General features: G+C 42.9%; 1 protein-coding gene across 3 annotated transcripts in view; it reads right to left on the reverse strand.

The window, feature by feature from the left end:
• Positions 1-13,925, reverse strand: part of PIP5K1C (phosphatidylinositol-4-phosphate 5-kinase type 1 gamma) — a 326,185-nt gene that overhangs the window by 120,052 nt on the left and 192,208 nt on the right. For all 3 annotated transcript variants that reach the window (XM_089687401.1, XM_089687403.1, XM_089687402.1), the window contains one exon: positions 12,126-12,287. In XM_089687401.1, coding sequence (XP_089543527.1) covers positions 12,126-12,287 — 162 coding nt within the window. The remainder of the gene's footprint in view (positions 1-12,125; positions 12,288-13,925) is intronic.

The following is a 13,925-nucleotide window of genomic DNA, read 5'->3' on the forward strand; positions in this document are numbered from 1 at the left end:
ACGTCAGTTATGTCAAAGATGTGATGACATATTGTCCAACATGTTTTGCCCAATCAGGCTTCTTTAGGGATCAACACCATCAGGGATGAACACCATCAAGTGCCATATTACCCTACCTATTTGATTAATGTATCTTTGGGGATGCATTACACTAACCCTGGCAAGCTTTTTGTATTTCCCATATTAATTTCCTGTATGTACTCTCACCGGCAACTTTTACAGGTATACCTGTTCAAATGCTTGGTAATGGTGCGGGGGATATTTTCTTGGCAATAGCAAGGTGTACCTAATAAAGTGTATATACAGTGAGGAACAGAAGTATTTGAACACCCTGCGAGTTTGCAAGTTCTCCCACTTAGAAATCATGGAGGGGTCTGAAATTCACATTGTAGGTGCATTCCCACTCAGAGGCAGAATTTAAAAAAAAAATTCAGGAAATAACATTGTATGATTTTTAAAGAATTTTATTTGTCTTGCACTGCTGAACGTAAGTATTTGAACACCTAAGAAACAGCAAGAATTCTGGCTCTCAAAGACCTGTTACTGTGCTTTTAAAAAGTCCACCTCTACTCCACTCATTAATCTAACTTAGTAGCACCTGTCTGAGCTCTTTAAAGACACCTGTCCACCCCAGTCAGTCAGACGCCAACTACTACCATAGGCAAGACCAAAGAGCTGTCAAAAAACACCAGACACAAAATTGTGGACCTTCACAATGCTGGAAAGGGCTACGGGGCAATTGCCAAGCAGCTTGGTGAAAAAAGATCAACTGTTGGAGCAATTGTTAGAAAATGGAAGACGACTGTCAGTCTCCCTCGGACTGGGGCTCCATGCAAGATCTCACCTCGTGGGGTATCACTGATAAGAAAGGTGAGGAATCAGCCCAGAAATACAAGGGAGGAGCTGGTCAATGATATGAAGAGAGCTGGGACCACAGTTTCAAAGGTCACTGTCGGTAGAACACTACGCCGTCATGGTTTCAAATCATGCATTGCACGGAAGGTTCCCCTGCTCAAGTCATCACATGTCCAGGCCTGTCTGAAGTTTGCCAATGACCATCTGGATGATCCACAGGAGGCATGGGAGAAAGTCATGTGGTCAGATGAGACCAAAGTAGAACTTTTTGGTCTAAACTTCACTTGTCGTGTTTGGGAAAAGGATGAGTTACATCTCAAGAACACCATCCCTACTGTGAAGCATGGGGGAGGTAACATCATGCTTTGGGGGTGCTTTTCTGCGAAAGGGACAGGACGACTGCACTGTATTAAGGAGAGGATGAATGGGGCCTGTCAGGGCTCCAGGGTATGACCAGAGGTATGTGAACTGATGCAGGGAAACGCAGGCTTCAGATAAGTTATAAACAACATAATTTATTAAAGACTAACAATACAAACATAAACGCAGTGCAATACTAAAACATAACAGTGCAAACGAACCAACCCAAACCACCCACAGATAACAATACATACAATGTAAGCGTTGTCAGGCAGGCCGGGTCAATAACAATCGGGCAGGTAGGAGCAGGAGGAGCAGGCAGAGAGTAGTCAGGTCACGAGCCGGGTACAGCAACTAACGGGCAGGTAGGTACAGGGGGTCAGGCAGAGAATGGTCGGGGGTCACAAGCCAGGGATCAAACAGGGGAAGTCAGCAGAGGTCCGGATCAGGCAGGGTCAGCAACGAATCAGTCAGACAGGGACAGGGACAGGAACAGGAACAGGGACAGGGATGCAGGTAACAAGATACAGGGGCGCAGGAAAAACACACACCAAGGCCCAGACTGCAGGTCTGGCCATCCCTTAAATACACCTGCATAATCAGCTTCAGGTGTTTGGCTGGCTGCAGGGTTGAGTCTCTGATTGCTGGGAGCACCCGCTGGCCAGCCCTGGTACTGCAGCCCACAAGGCAGGTGAGTCCCACCATTACTGGCAAGTCCATTCCTGACAGGGCCGTTTATTGTGAGATTTTGAGCAACAACCTCCTTCCCTCAGTCAGAGCATTGAAGATGGGTCGTGGCTGGGTCTTCCAAAATGACAGCGACCCGAAGCACACAGCCAGGATAACCAAGGAGTGGCTCCGTAAGAAGCATATCAAGGTTCTGGAGTGGCCTAGCCAGTCTCCAGACCTAAATCCAATAGAACATCTTTGGAGGGAGCTGGAACTCCATGTTGCTCAGCGACAGCCCCGAAACCTGACAGATCTAGAGGAGATCTGTGTGGAGGAGTGGGCCAAAATCCCTGTTGCAGTGTGTGCAAACCTGGTCAAGAACTACAGGAAACATTTGACCTCTAATTGCAAACAAAGGCTTCTGTACCAAATATTAACACCGATTTTCTCAGTTGTTAAAATACTTATATTCAGCAGTGCAAGATAAATTCTTTAAAAATCATAGAATGTGATTTCCTGAATTTTTTTTTTTTAATTTTGTCTCTCAGAGTGGGAATGCACCTACAATGTGAATTTCAGACCCCTCCATGATTTCTAAGTGGGAGAACTTGTAAAATCGCAGGGTGTTCAAATACTTCTGTTCCTCACTGTATACACTATCTATTGGGATGCTTGACTTTACACGCGCATGAACTTTATTGGCATCCCAGTCTTAGTTCCTAGGGTACAATATTGAGCTGGCCCACCCTTTGCAGCTATACCAGCTACAACTATTTTAGACAGGCTGTCCACAAGGTTTAGGAGTGTGTCAATGGGAATGTTTGACCATTCTTCCAGAAGAGCATTTGTGAGGTCAGGCACTGATGTCAGACAAGAAGGCCTGGCTCGCAGTCTCCACTTTAATACATCCCAGAGGTGTTCTATTGGGTGAGGTCAAGACTGGGTGCAGGCTAGTCAAGTTCCTCCATTCCAAACTCGCTCATCTATGTCTTTATGGACCTTGCTTTGTGCACTGGTGCGCAGGCATGTTGGGACAAGAAGGGGTCATCGCCAAACCATTCCCACAAAAGGTGGGAGCAAGAGATTGTCCAAAATGTCTTGGTATGCTGATGCCTTAAGAGTTCCCTTCAATGGAACTAAGGGGCCAAGCCCAACCCCTGCAAAACAACCCCACATCATAATCCCCCTCCACCAAGCTTTACACTTGGCACAGTGCAGTCAGGCAAGTACCGTTCTCCTGGCAACCGCCAAACCCAGACACATCTATCAGATTGCAAGAGAAGAGTGATTCATCACTCCAGAGAAAATGTTTCCACTGCTCTAGAGTCCAGTGGCAGCGTGCTTTACGCCACTGCATCCGATACTTTGCATTGCACTTGGTGATGTAAGGCTTGGACGCAGCTGCTGGGTCATGGAAACACATTCTATGAAGCTCTCTACGCATTGTTGTTGTGCTAATCTGAAGGCCACACAAAGTTTGGAGGTCTTTAACCATTGACTCTGCAGACAGTCGCCAACTTCTGCGCACTGTGCGCTTCAGTATGCGCTGACCCCGCTCTGTCATTTTACGTGGCCTGCCTCTTCGTGGCTGATTTGCTGTTATTCCCAGTTGCTTCCACTTTGTTATAACACCACTAACTGTTGACCGTAGAATATTTAGTAGCAAGGATATTTCACGGATTGACTTATTGCACAGGTGGCAACCTATTATGGTACCACGCTTGAATTCACTGAGCTCCTGAGAGCGACCCATTCTTTCACAAATGTTTGTAGAAGCAGTCTGCATGCCTAGGTGCTTGATTTTAAACACCTGTAGCCATGGAGGTGACTGGAACACCTAAATCCAATGATGTGGAGGGGTGTCCCAATACTTTTGGCAATGTGTGTGTATGTATGTATGTATGCATGTATGTACACACACACACACACACATATACACATACACACACATACACACACCTACCTCTTTATTAGGTACACCTGTTCAGCCAATCACATGGCAGCAACTCAATACATTTAGGCATCTAGACGTGGTGAAGACGACTTGCTGAAGTTCAAACCAAGCATCAGAATGGGGATTTAAGGGACTTGGAACATGACATGGTTGTTGGTGCCAGACAGGCTGAGTATTTAAAAAAACTGCTGATCTACTGGGAATTTCACAAACAACCATCTCTAGGGTTTACCAAGAATGGTCCGAAAAAGAGAAAATATCCAGTGAGCAGCAGTTGTGTGGATGAAAATGCCTTTCTGATGTCAGAGGAGAATGGGAAGACTGGTTCAAGATGTTAGAAAGCCAACAGTAACTTATGTCAATATGGACCAAAATCTCTCAGGAATGTTTCCAACACCTTGTTGAATCTATGCCACGAAGAATTAAGGCAGTTCTGAAGGCAAAAGGGGGTCCAACACGGAACTAGCAAGGTGTACCTAATAAAGTGGCTGATGAGTGTATATTGTGCCAACATATTACATGGTTATTTGAAGAATACATAGAACCATTTAGATTGGGCTCTGCCCTTTAAGGAGCTTACATCTACACTAATGTTTCATGCACATTATTACACACTCTAAAGACAGCTTGTTAATTAATATAGGAGTATTTTTTTGGGTTCTGGAAGGAAACCCATCCTATCCCAAATAAATTGTATGAATTCAATGCAAATACATTTCATAGTGGGATTAAAACTTGTGATTTAAAGTTTAAAAGCGGGAATACCAACCAATTAGCATGCTCACCAAGACTGTACATTTCATACCTAATAAATTAAAGCATGAAAAATAAATTCACACTAACACAAACAGTACATTGGTGCTCAATGAAAACACAACTGGTAGAAAACATATTTATTTTAACAACAGTGTCGCTGAACCTCGGTAAGGAAAGCCTGCTTTTCAGCTCACACAAAGCTTTCTATTACTAGTTTCATCTCTGCCAGGTTTCAGCCCCCACATACACACACCTACCTTTACACCTCAACTGCTACTTCTGCTGTTTTTTTTTTCCTCTTCTGTTCTCCCAAATTAGAGATGAGCGAAGAAATGAAAAATTCGATTCGGCTGATTCGGCGAATTCCAGTGTGAAATTCGATTCGATGCGAATTTCTCCGCTACGAAGATGACTTATTTAAAGGGTTTCTAGGCTTCAGAGAGCCTTTAAATTAGTGCAGAACACTGTACCTTTAATTTAAATGCCCTTGGAGATGAGGAAGGAGAAGGAGAAGGAGAAGGATGAGAAGAAGGAGAAGGAGAAGGATGAGAAGAAGGAGAAGGAGAAGGGTGAGAAGAAGGAGAAGGATGAGAAGAAGGAGAAGGATGAGAAGAAGGAGAAGGAGAAGGATGAGAAGAAGGAGAAGGAGAAGGATGAGAAGAAGGAGAAGGAGAAGGATGAGAAGAAGGAGAAGGATGAGAAGAAGGAGAAGGATGAGAAGGAGAAGGATGAGAAGGAGAAGGATGAGAAGAAGAAGGCTGAGAATAAGGAGAAGGATGAGAAGAAGGAGAAGGAGAAGGATGAGAAGAAGGAGAAGGATGAGAAAAAGGAGAAGGAGAAGGATGAGAAGAAAGAGAAGGATGAGAAGGAGAAGGATGAGAAGAAGAAGGATGAGAAGAAGAAGGATGAGAAGAAGGAAAAGGATGAGAAGAAGAAGGATGAGAAGAAGGAGAAGGATGAGAAGAAGGAGAATGATGAGAAGAAGGAGAAGGATGATAAGAAGGACAAGGAAGAGAAGAAGGAGAAGGAGAAGGATGAGAAGAAGGAGAAGGATGAGAAGAAGGAGAAGGATGAGAAGAAGGAGAAGGATGAGAAGAAGGAGAAGGATGAGAAGAAGGAGAAGGAGAAGGATGAGAAGAAGGAGAAGGATGAGAAGAAGAAGGATGAGAAGAAGGATGAGAAGAAGGAGGAGAAGGATGAGAAGAAGAAGGATGAGAAGAAGGAGAAGGATGAGAAGAAGGAGAAGGAAGAGAAGAAGGAGAAGGAGAAGGATGAGAAGGAGAAGGATGAGAAGAAGGAGAAGGATGAGAAGAAGGAGAAGGAGAAGGATGAGAAGAAGGAGAAGGATGAGAAGAAGAAGGATGAGAAGAAGGATGAGAAGGATGAGAAGAAGGAGAAGGATGAGAAGAAGGAGAATGATGAGAAGAAGGAGAAGAAGGAGAAGGATGAGAAGAAGGAGAAGGATGAGAAGAAGGAGAAGGATGAGAAGAAGGAGAAGGATGAGAAGAAGGAGAAGGAGAAGGATGAGAAGAAAAAGGATGAGGAGAAGGAGAAGGATGAGAAGAAGGAGAAGGAGAAGGATGAGAAGAAGGAGAAGGATGAGAAGAAGGAGAAGGATGAGAAGAAGGAGAAGGAGAAGGATGAGAAGAAGGAGAAGGAGAAGGATGAGAAGAAGGAGAAGGATGAGAAGAAGGAGAAGGATGAGAAGGAGAAGGATGAGAAGAAGAAGGCTGAGAATAAGGAGAAGGATGAGAAGAAGGAGAAGGATGAGAAGAAGGAGAAGGATGAGAAGAAGGAGAAGGAGAAGGATGAGAAGAAAGAGAAGGATGAGAAGGAGAAGGATGAGAAGAAGAAGGATGAGAAGAAGAAGGATGAGAAGAAGGAAAAGGATGAGAAGAAGAAGGATGAGAAGAAGGAGAAGGATGAGAAGAAGGAGAATGATGAGAAGAAGGAGAAGGATGATAAGAAGGAGAAGGAAGAGAAGAAGGAGAAGGATGAGAAGAAGGAGAAGGATGAGAAGAAGGAGAAGGATGAGAAGAAGGAGAAGGATGAGAAGAAGGAGAAGGATGAGAAGAAGGAGAAGCAGAAGGATGAGAAGAAAAAGGATGAGGAGAAGGAGAAGGATGAGAAGAAGGAGAAGGAGAAGGATGAGAAGAAGGAGAAGGATGAGAAGAAGGAGAAGGATGAGAAGAAGGAGAAGGAGAAGGATGAGAAGAAGGAGAAGGAGAAGGATGAGAAGAAGGAGAAGGAGAAGGATGAGAAGAAGGAGAAGGATGAGAAGAAGGAGAAGGATGAGAAGGAGAAGGATGAGAAGGAGAAGGATGAGAAGAAGAAGGCTGAGAATAAGGAGAAGGATGAGAAGAAGGAGAAGGAGAAGGATGAGAAGAAGGAGAAGGATGAGAAGAAGGAGAAGGAGAAGGATGAGAAGAAAGAGAAGGATGAGAAGGAGAAGGATGAGAAGAAGAAGGATGAGAAGAAGAAGGATGAGAAGAAGAAGGATGAGAAGAAGGAAAAGGATGAGAAGAAGAAGGATGAGAAGAAGGAGAAGGATGAGAAGAAGGAGAATGATGAGAAGAAGGAGAAGGATGATAAGAAGGAGAAGGAAGAGAAGAAGGAGAAGGAGAAGGATGAGAAGAAGGAGAAGGATGAGAAGAAGGAGAAGGATGAGAAGAAGGAGAAGGAGAAGGATGAGAAGAAGGAGAAGGATGAGAAGAAGAAGGATGAGAAGAAGGAGGAGAAGGATGAGAAGAAGAAGGATGAGAAGAAGGAGAAGGATGAGAAGAAGGAGAAGGAAGAGAAGAAGGAGAAGGAGAAGGATGAGAAGGAGAAGGATGAGAAGAAGGAGAAGGATGAGAAGAAGGAGAAGGATGAGAAGAAGGAGAAGGAGAAGGATGAGAAGAAGGAGAAGGATGAGAAGAAGAAGGATGAGAAGAAGGATGAGAAGGATGAGAAGAAGGAGAAGGATGAGAAGAAGGAGAATGATGAGAAGAAGGAGAAGAAGGAGAAGGATGAGAAGAAGGAGAAGGATGAGAAGAAGGAGAAGGAGAAGGATGAGAAGAAAAAGGATGAGGAGAAGGAGAAGGATGAGAAGAAGGAGAAGGATGAGAAGGAGAAGGAGAAGGATGAGAAGAAGGAGAAGGAGAAGGATGAGAAGAAGGAGAAGGATGAGAAGAAGGAGAAGGATGAGAAGGAGAAGGAGAAGGATGAGAAGGAGAAGGATGAGAAGAAGGAGAAGGAGAAGGATGAGAAGAAGGAGAAGGAGAAGGATGAGAAGAAGGAGAAGGATGAGAAGAAGGATGAGCAGAAGGAGAAGGATGAGAAGAAGGAGAAGGATGAGAAGAAGGAGAAGGATGAGAAGAAGGATGAGAAGAAGGATGAGAAGAAGGAGAAGGATGAGAAGAAGGACAGTTCTGTGACAGTTTCTGTCTATTTCTGACAGTTCTGGGACATTCACTCCATACAGCGGTTTCAACCGCTGTATGGAGGGAATGTCATAGAACTGTCAGAAATAGTCTATTTCTGATAGATCTGGGACATTCACTCCATACAGCTGTTTTAACCGCTGTATGGAGGGAATGTCATGGAACTGTCAGAAATAGACTATTAATGACAGTTCTGGGACTGTCCTTCCATGCAGCGGTTGAAACATTGTATGTATTTGTTTCCATAAATGGATCCATTTATGGAAACAAATACATACAATGTTTCAACCGCTGCATTGAAGGACAGTCCCAGAACTGTCATTAATAGTCTATTTCTGACAGTTCCATGACATTCCCTCCATACAGCGGTTAAAACAGCTGTATGCAGTGAATGTCCCAGAACTGTCATAAATAGTCTATTTCTGATAGATCTGGGACATTCACTGCATACAGCTGTTTTAACCGCTGTATGGAGGGAATGTCATGGAACTGTCAGAAATAGACTATTAATGACAGTTGTGGGACTGTCCTTCCATACAGCGGTTGAAACATTGTATGTATTTGTTTCCATAAATGGATCCATTTATGGAAACAAATACATACAATGTTTCAACCGCTGCATTGAAGGACAGTCCCAGAACTGTCATTAATAGTCTATTTCTGACAGTTCCATGACATTCCCTCCATACAGCGGTTAAAACAGCTGTATGCAGTGAATGTCCCAGAACTGTCATAAATAGTCTATTTCTGATAGATCTGGGACATTCACTGCATACAGCTGTTTTAACCGCTGTATGGAGGGAATGTCATGGAACTGTCAGAAATAGACTATTAATGACAGTTCTGGGACTGTCCTTCCATGCAGCGGTTGAAACATTGTATGTATTTGTTTCCATAAATGGATCCATTTATGGAAACAAATACATACAATGTTTCAACCGCTGCATTGAAGGACAGTCCCAGAACTGTCATTAATAGTCTATTTCTGACAGTTCCATGACATTCCCTCCATACAGCGGTTAAAACAGCTGTATGCAGTGAATGTCCCAGAACTGTCATAAATAGTCTATTTCTGATAGATCTGGGACATTCACTCCATACAGCTGTTTTAACCGCTGTATGGAGGGAATGTCATGGAACTGTCAGAAATAGACTATTAATGACAGTTCTGGGACTGTCCTTCCATGCAGCGGTTGAAACATTGTATGTATTTGTTTCCATAAATGGATCCATTTATGGAAACAAATACATACAATGTTTCAACCGCTGCATTGAAGGACAGTCCCAGAACTGTCATTAATAGTCTATTTCTGACAGTTCCATGACATTCCCTCCATACAGCGGTTAAAACAGCTGTATGCAGTGAATGTCCCAGAACTGTCATAAATAGTCTATTTCTGATAGATCTGGGACATTCACTCCATACAGCTGTTTTAACCGCTGTATGGAGGGAATGTCATGGAACTGTCAGAAATAGACTATTAATGACAGTTGTGGGACTGTCCTTCCATACAGCGGTTGAAACATTGTATGTATTTGTTTCCATAAATGGATCCATTTATGGAAACAAATACATACAATGTTTCAACCGCTGCATGGAAGGACAGTCCCAGAACTGTCATTAATAGTCTATTTCTGACAGTTCCATGACATTCCCTCCATACAGCGGTTAAAACAGCTGTATGCAGTGAATGTCCCAGAACTGTCATAAATAGTCTATTTCTGATAGATCTGGGACATTCACTCCATACAGCTGTTTTAACCGCTGTATGGAGGGAATGTCATGGAACTGTCAGAAATAGACTATTAATGACAGTTCTGGGACTGTCCTTCCATGCAGCGGTTGAAACATTGTATGTATTTGTTTCCATAAATGGATCCATTTATGGAAACAAATACATACAATGTTTCAACCGCTGCATTGAAGGACAGTCCCAGAACTGTCATTAATAGTCTATTTCTGACAGTTCCATGACATTCCCTCCATACAGCGGTTAAAACAGCTGTATGCAGTGAATGTCCCAGAACTGTCATAAATAGTCTATTTCTGATAGATCTGGGACATTCACTCCATACAGCTGTTTTAACCGCTGTATGGAGGGAATGTCATGGAACTGTCAGAAATAGACTATTAATGACAGTTCTGGGACTGTCCTTCCATGCAGCGGTTGAAACATTGTATGTATTTGTTTCCATAAATGGATCCATTTATGGAAACAAATACATACAATGTTTCAACCGCTGCATTGAAGGACAGTCCCAGAACTGTCATTAATAGTCTATTTCTGACAGTTCCATGACATTCCCTCCATACAGCGGTTAAAACAGCTGTATGCAGTGAATGTCCCAGAACTGTCATAAATAGTCTATTTCTGACAGTTCTGGGACATTCACTCCATACAGCGGTTTCCGGCAAAAAGTGTATGTGCAGAGTTCCTCTATTCTGCAGATACACTTAGAGGAGCTCTGCAGATACACTTAGAGGAGCTCTGCACATACACTTTTTTCCGGTTTGGAATTATTCTTATTTTCATCCTACTTCTTCTTCTTCTTCTTCATCCTCATCCTCATCCTCTTCTTCTTCTGAGGATGAGGATGAAGAAGAAGAAGAAGAAGAAGTAGGATGAAAATAAGATTAATTCCAAGCCGGCAAAAAGTGTATGTGCAGAGCTCCTCTAAGTGTATCTGCAGAGCTCCTCTAAGTGTATCTGCAGAATAGAGGAACTCTGCACATACACTTTTTGCCGGCTTGGAATTATTCTTCTTTTCATCCTACTTCTTCTTCTTCTTCTTCTTCATCCTCATCCTCAGAAGAAGAGGCTGAGGATGAGGATGAGGATGAGGAAGAAGAAGAAGAATGAAAAGAAGAATAATTCCAAGCCGGCAAAAAGTGTATGTGCAGAGTTCCTCTATTTCTGACAGTTCTCTCACAGCTTCTTCACATGTACAGCGGTTGAAATATCTGTATCCTAAATGGAAACTAATAGATACAAATTGTATCTATTAGTTTCCATTTAGGATACAGATGTTTCAACCGCTGTACATGTGAAGAAGCTGTGAGAGAACTGTCAGAAATAGAGGAACTCTGCACATACACTTTTTGCCGGCTTGGAATTATTCTTCTTTTCATCCTACTTCTTCTTCTTCTTCTTCTTCTTCTTCATCCTCATCCTCATCCTCTTCTTCTGAGGATGAAGAAGAAGAAGAAGTAGGATGAAAAGAAGAATAATTCCAAGCCGGCAAAAAGTGTATGTGCAGAGTTCCTCTATTTCTGACAGTTCTCTCACAACTTCTTCACATGTACAGTGGTTGAAACATCTGTATCCTAAATGTAAACTAATAGATACAATGTTTCAACCGCTAAACATGTGTTCCTTCTGTCAGAGAACTGTCAGAAATAGCGGAGCTCACTGCAGGGACACTTTTGCCGGCTGATCGGGAAATGTTCGATTCGCGCACCCGAAGTAGGCAAAATTTCGGTTTCGACACGAATCGAATATTTCCTGAAATTCGACTCGAATTCCGGTTCGCCTAGTTCGATTCGCTCATCTCTATCCCAAATCTTCCATTTTTCATTTTCCCCAAATACTTTACTCTTTTTATTCTCCTGCTTCATTTATCCTCATTACTGCCAGACCTGCTGTATCGAAAGCCTGTACTGCTGGTACAATTTCTCTTCTATCCTGCACTCTCCCTTCATTGTTGCTTTTTTTCTACTGCATGTGGCAACCTGCGTTCAGTCCAATCTGCAGGATGAAGTTCTGTAAGCCAAACTTCTCCATCCCTGTCCTGCTCTCTCCTTCCTTATTGCTGAGATGTCTCGCAGGCCTGTATTGTTGGCAGTATGATGCATTCTGTTGGAGTACAAAACACACAGCCTACTTTGCTTTCATTGTCCCCCCACTCCAGACGCACACTCTCTCTGTCACATTGTGGGAGACATATTAGCATTAGAATCCCTGGTTGAAAAGCCCTTGTCTAGGAATACCTTTCTCCACATTCAAAATATATCTTCTCACTTTCTGTCAAGTCTACAAGACAGGAAGTGAAGGGAAATCTGTATGAATCAGAGATCGCAAAAAAAATGTTTAAGCCATTGCATAAATTACCATTGTCATCCAAGGTTGGGCAGCTACTTGCTCCACGAAGCTCATACTGCCCTTCTTCGTGTTCAACTGAAATCTGTCCTGCAGAGCACGCTGAAGAGGGACCTATAGAATGTGGAGCCTGAAGGGCACTTCTTCCTTTTTTGGATGGTGATGATTTCAGAGCTAAATGAAAAAAGCAAAACAAAAAATAACTATAATGTAAATTTTCTACTTAACCACTTGACCTCTGGATGGTTTTATCCTCCTTTATGACCAGAACATTTTTTGCTATTTAGCACTGCACTACTACCACTGCAACTGCAATTGCTTGGTCATGCAACACTATACCCAAATTATATTTAATTTCTTTTCACACAAGCAGAGCTTTCTTTTGGTGGTATTTGATCACCACTTTTTAATTTTTATTATATAAATAAAAGAGAGAACATTTTGAAAAAAAAACTCCAATATTTTATACTTTCTGTTAGAAAACATAGCCAACAGAAAAAGAAAAAAAAAACTGGATTTTTGTTACTCACTGTAAAATCACTTTCATTGAAGGACACAGGCTCTCTTCTTAATCTTGACCAAACAGGGTTTTTATAGAGCCACCTACAGGGGTAGGACATTAGCCAGAAAAAAATTCGGCACCTCCTATGGGCAGTCCCCACTGGTATAAAACCCCATTTCTGATATAGGCAAGCCAATTAGTCACAAAGGAGTGTCAGAAGCACAAACTTCAACAGAGGGATGGATGGTGTGTCCATAAATGAATTCAGAAAAAGGGATTTTATGGTAACAAAAAATCCAATTTTCTCTCACCTTCACTGACAGACACAGCCTCTCTTCTTGATCGTAACCAAACAGGGATGTCCCAAAGCAGTGCAATATCGAGGGGCGGTCAAGCAAATCAAAAAAGCATACAGAAAAACACACCAACACTCAGAACCACCCCAAAGGGGCCCATGAGAACCTGAACAGCAGCCTGAAAAACTTTGCAGCCAAATACAGCATCCAAACATGGCAACACAGCAACCTATAGTAGTATGCAAACATGTACACAGAAGACCAGGTCACCGCCTCGCAAACCTGAAAAACAGACGCCTGATGTTGGCACGTCCAAGAGGCACCAATCGCCTTGGTGTAATGTGTGACAATGGAAAAGGGAGGCTCGCTCCCACAACGTATGCCTGAACAATCGTCCACCAAATCCAATAGGAGACATGGCAGAAGAGTCTGCCATGCCTGTCCTCAGACCGTCCATAAGAACACTGACATGGATAAGCACCACAAACTGCTTGGACAATGATCAAAAAGGTAAACCACCTTCTTGGGGTGCAAAAGGGCGAGGACACAAGGAGAAAAGAACAAATGTAAGCCTACACCCGCTCAGAAGGAAAGAAGGGGACAGGCAAGTGTCCCTTAAACTGTGCAAAATCAAACAGAGAGGCTAACAGGCCAAAGATGCTAAATCAGACACTCGCAAAGCAGGTGTAATAGCTACCAGGAAGGCAACTTTCAGAGGGAGAAGGCACGGAAAGAACCTGAATGCTCTTGGAAGATTTCTGAAGAACAGATAAAACCAAATCCAAGTCCCACAACGGAAATGGAGAGCACACAGGGGCAAACACCCTAGATAAATGTGTGAAACAAGGAGCATATGGGCAAGGGTCATTGAAAGAAAACAGCAAGGCTAGAGATCTGACCTTGATAGCACTCAAGGAAAGCCTTTTGGCAATGCCACATTGACGATAAGCCGACACCCGAGCCACAGAGAAGGATTGAGGATGTAACCTCAAAACCTCACACCAAATGATACAA

Source organism: Staurois parvus, unplaced genomic scaffold (assembly GCF_062004578.1).
Source record: "Staurois parvus isolate SC_StPar_1 unplaced genomic scaffold, SC_StPar_1.0 ptg000425l, whole genome shotgun sequence".
Taxonomy (NCBI): Eukaryota; Metazoa; Chordata; class Amphibia; order Anura; family Ranidae; genus Staurois; species Staurois parvus.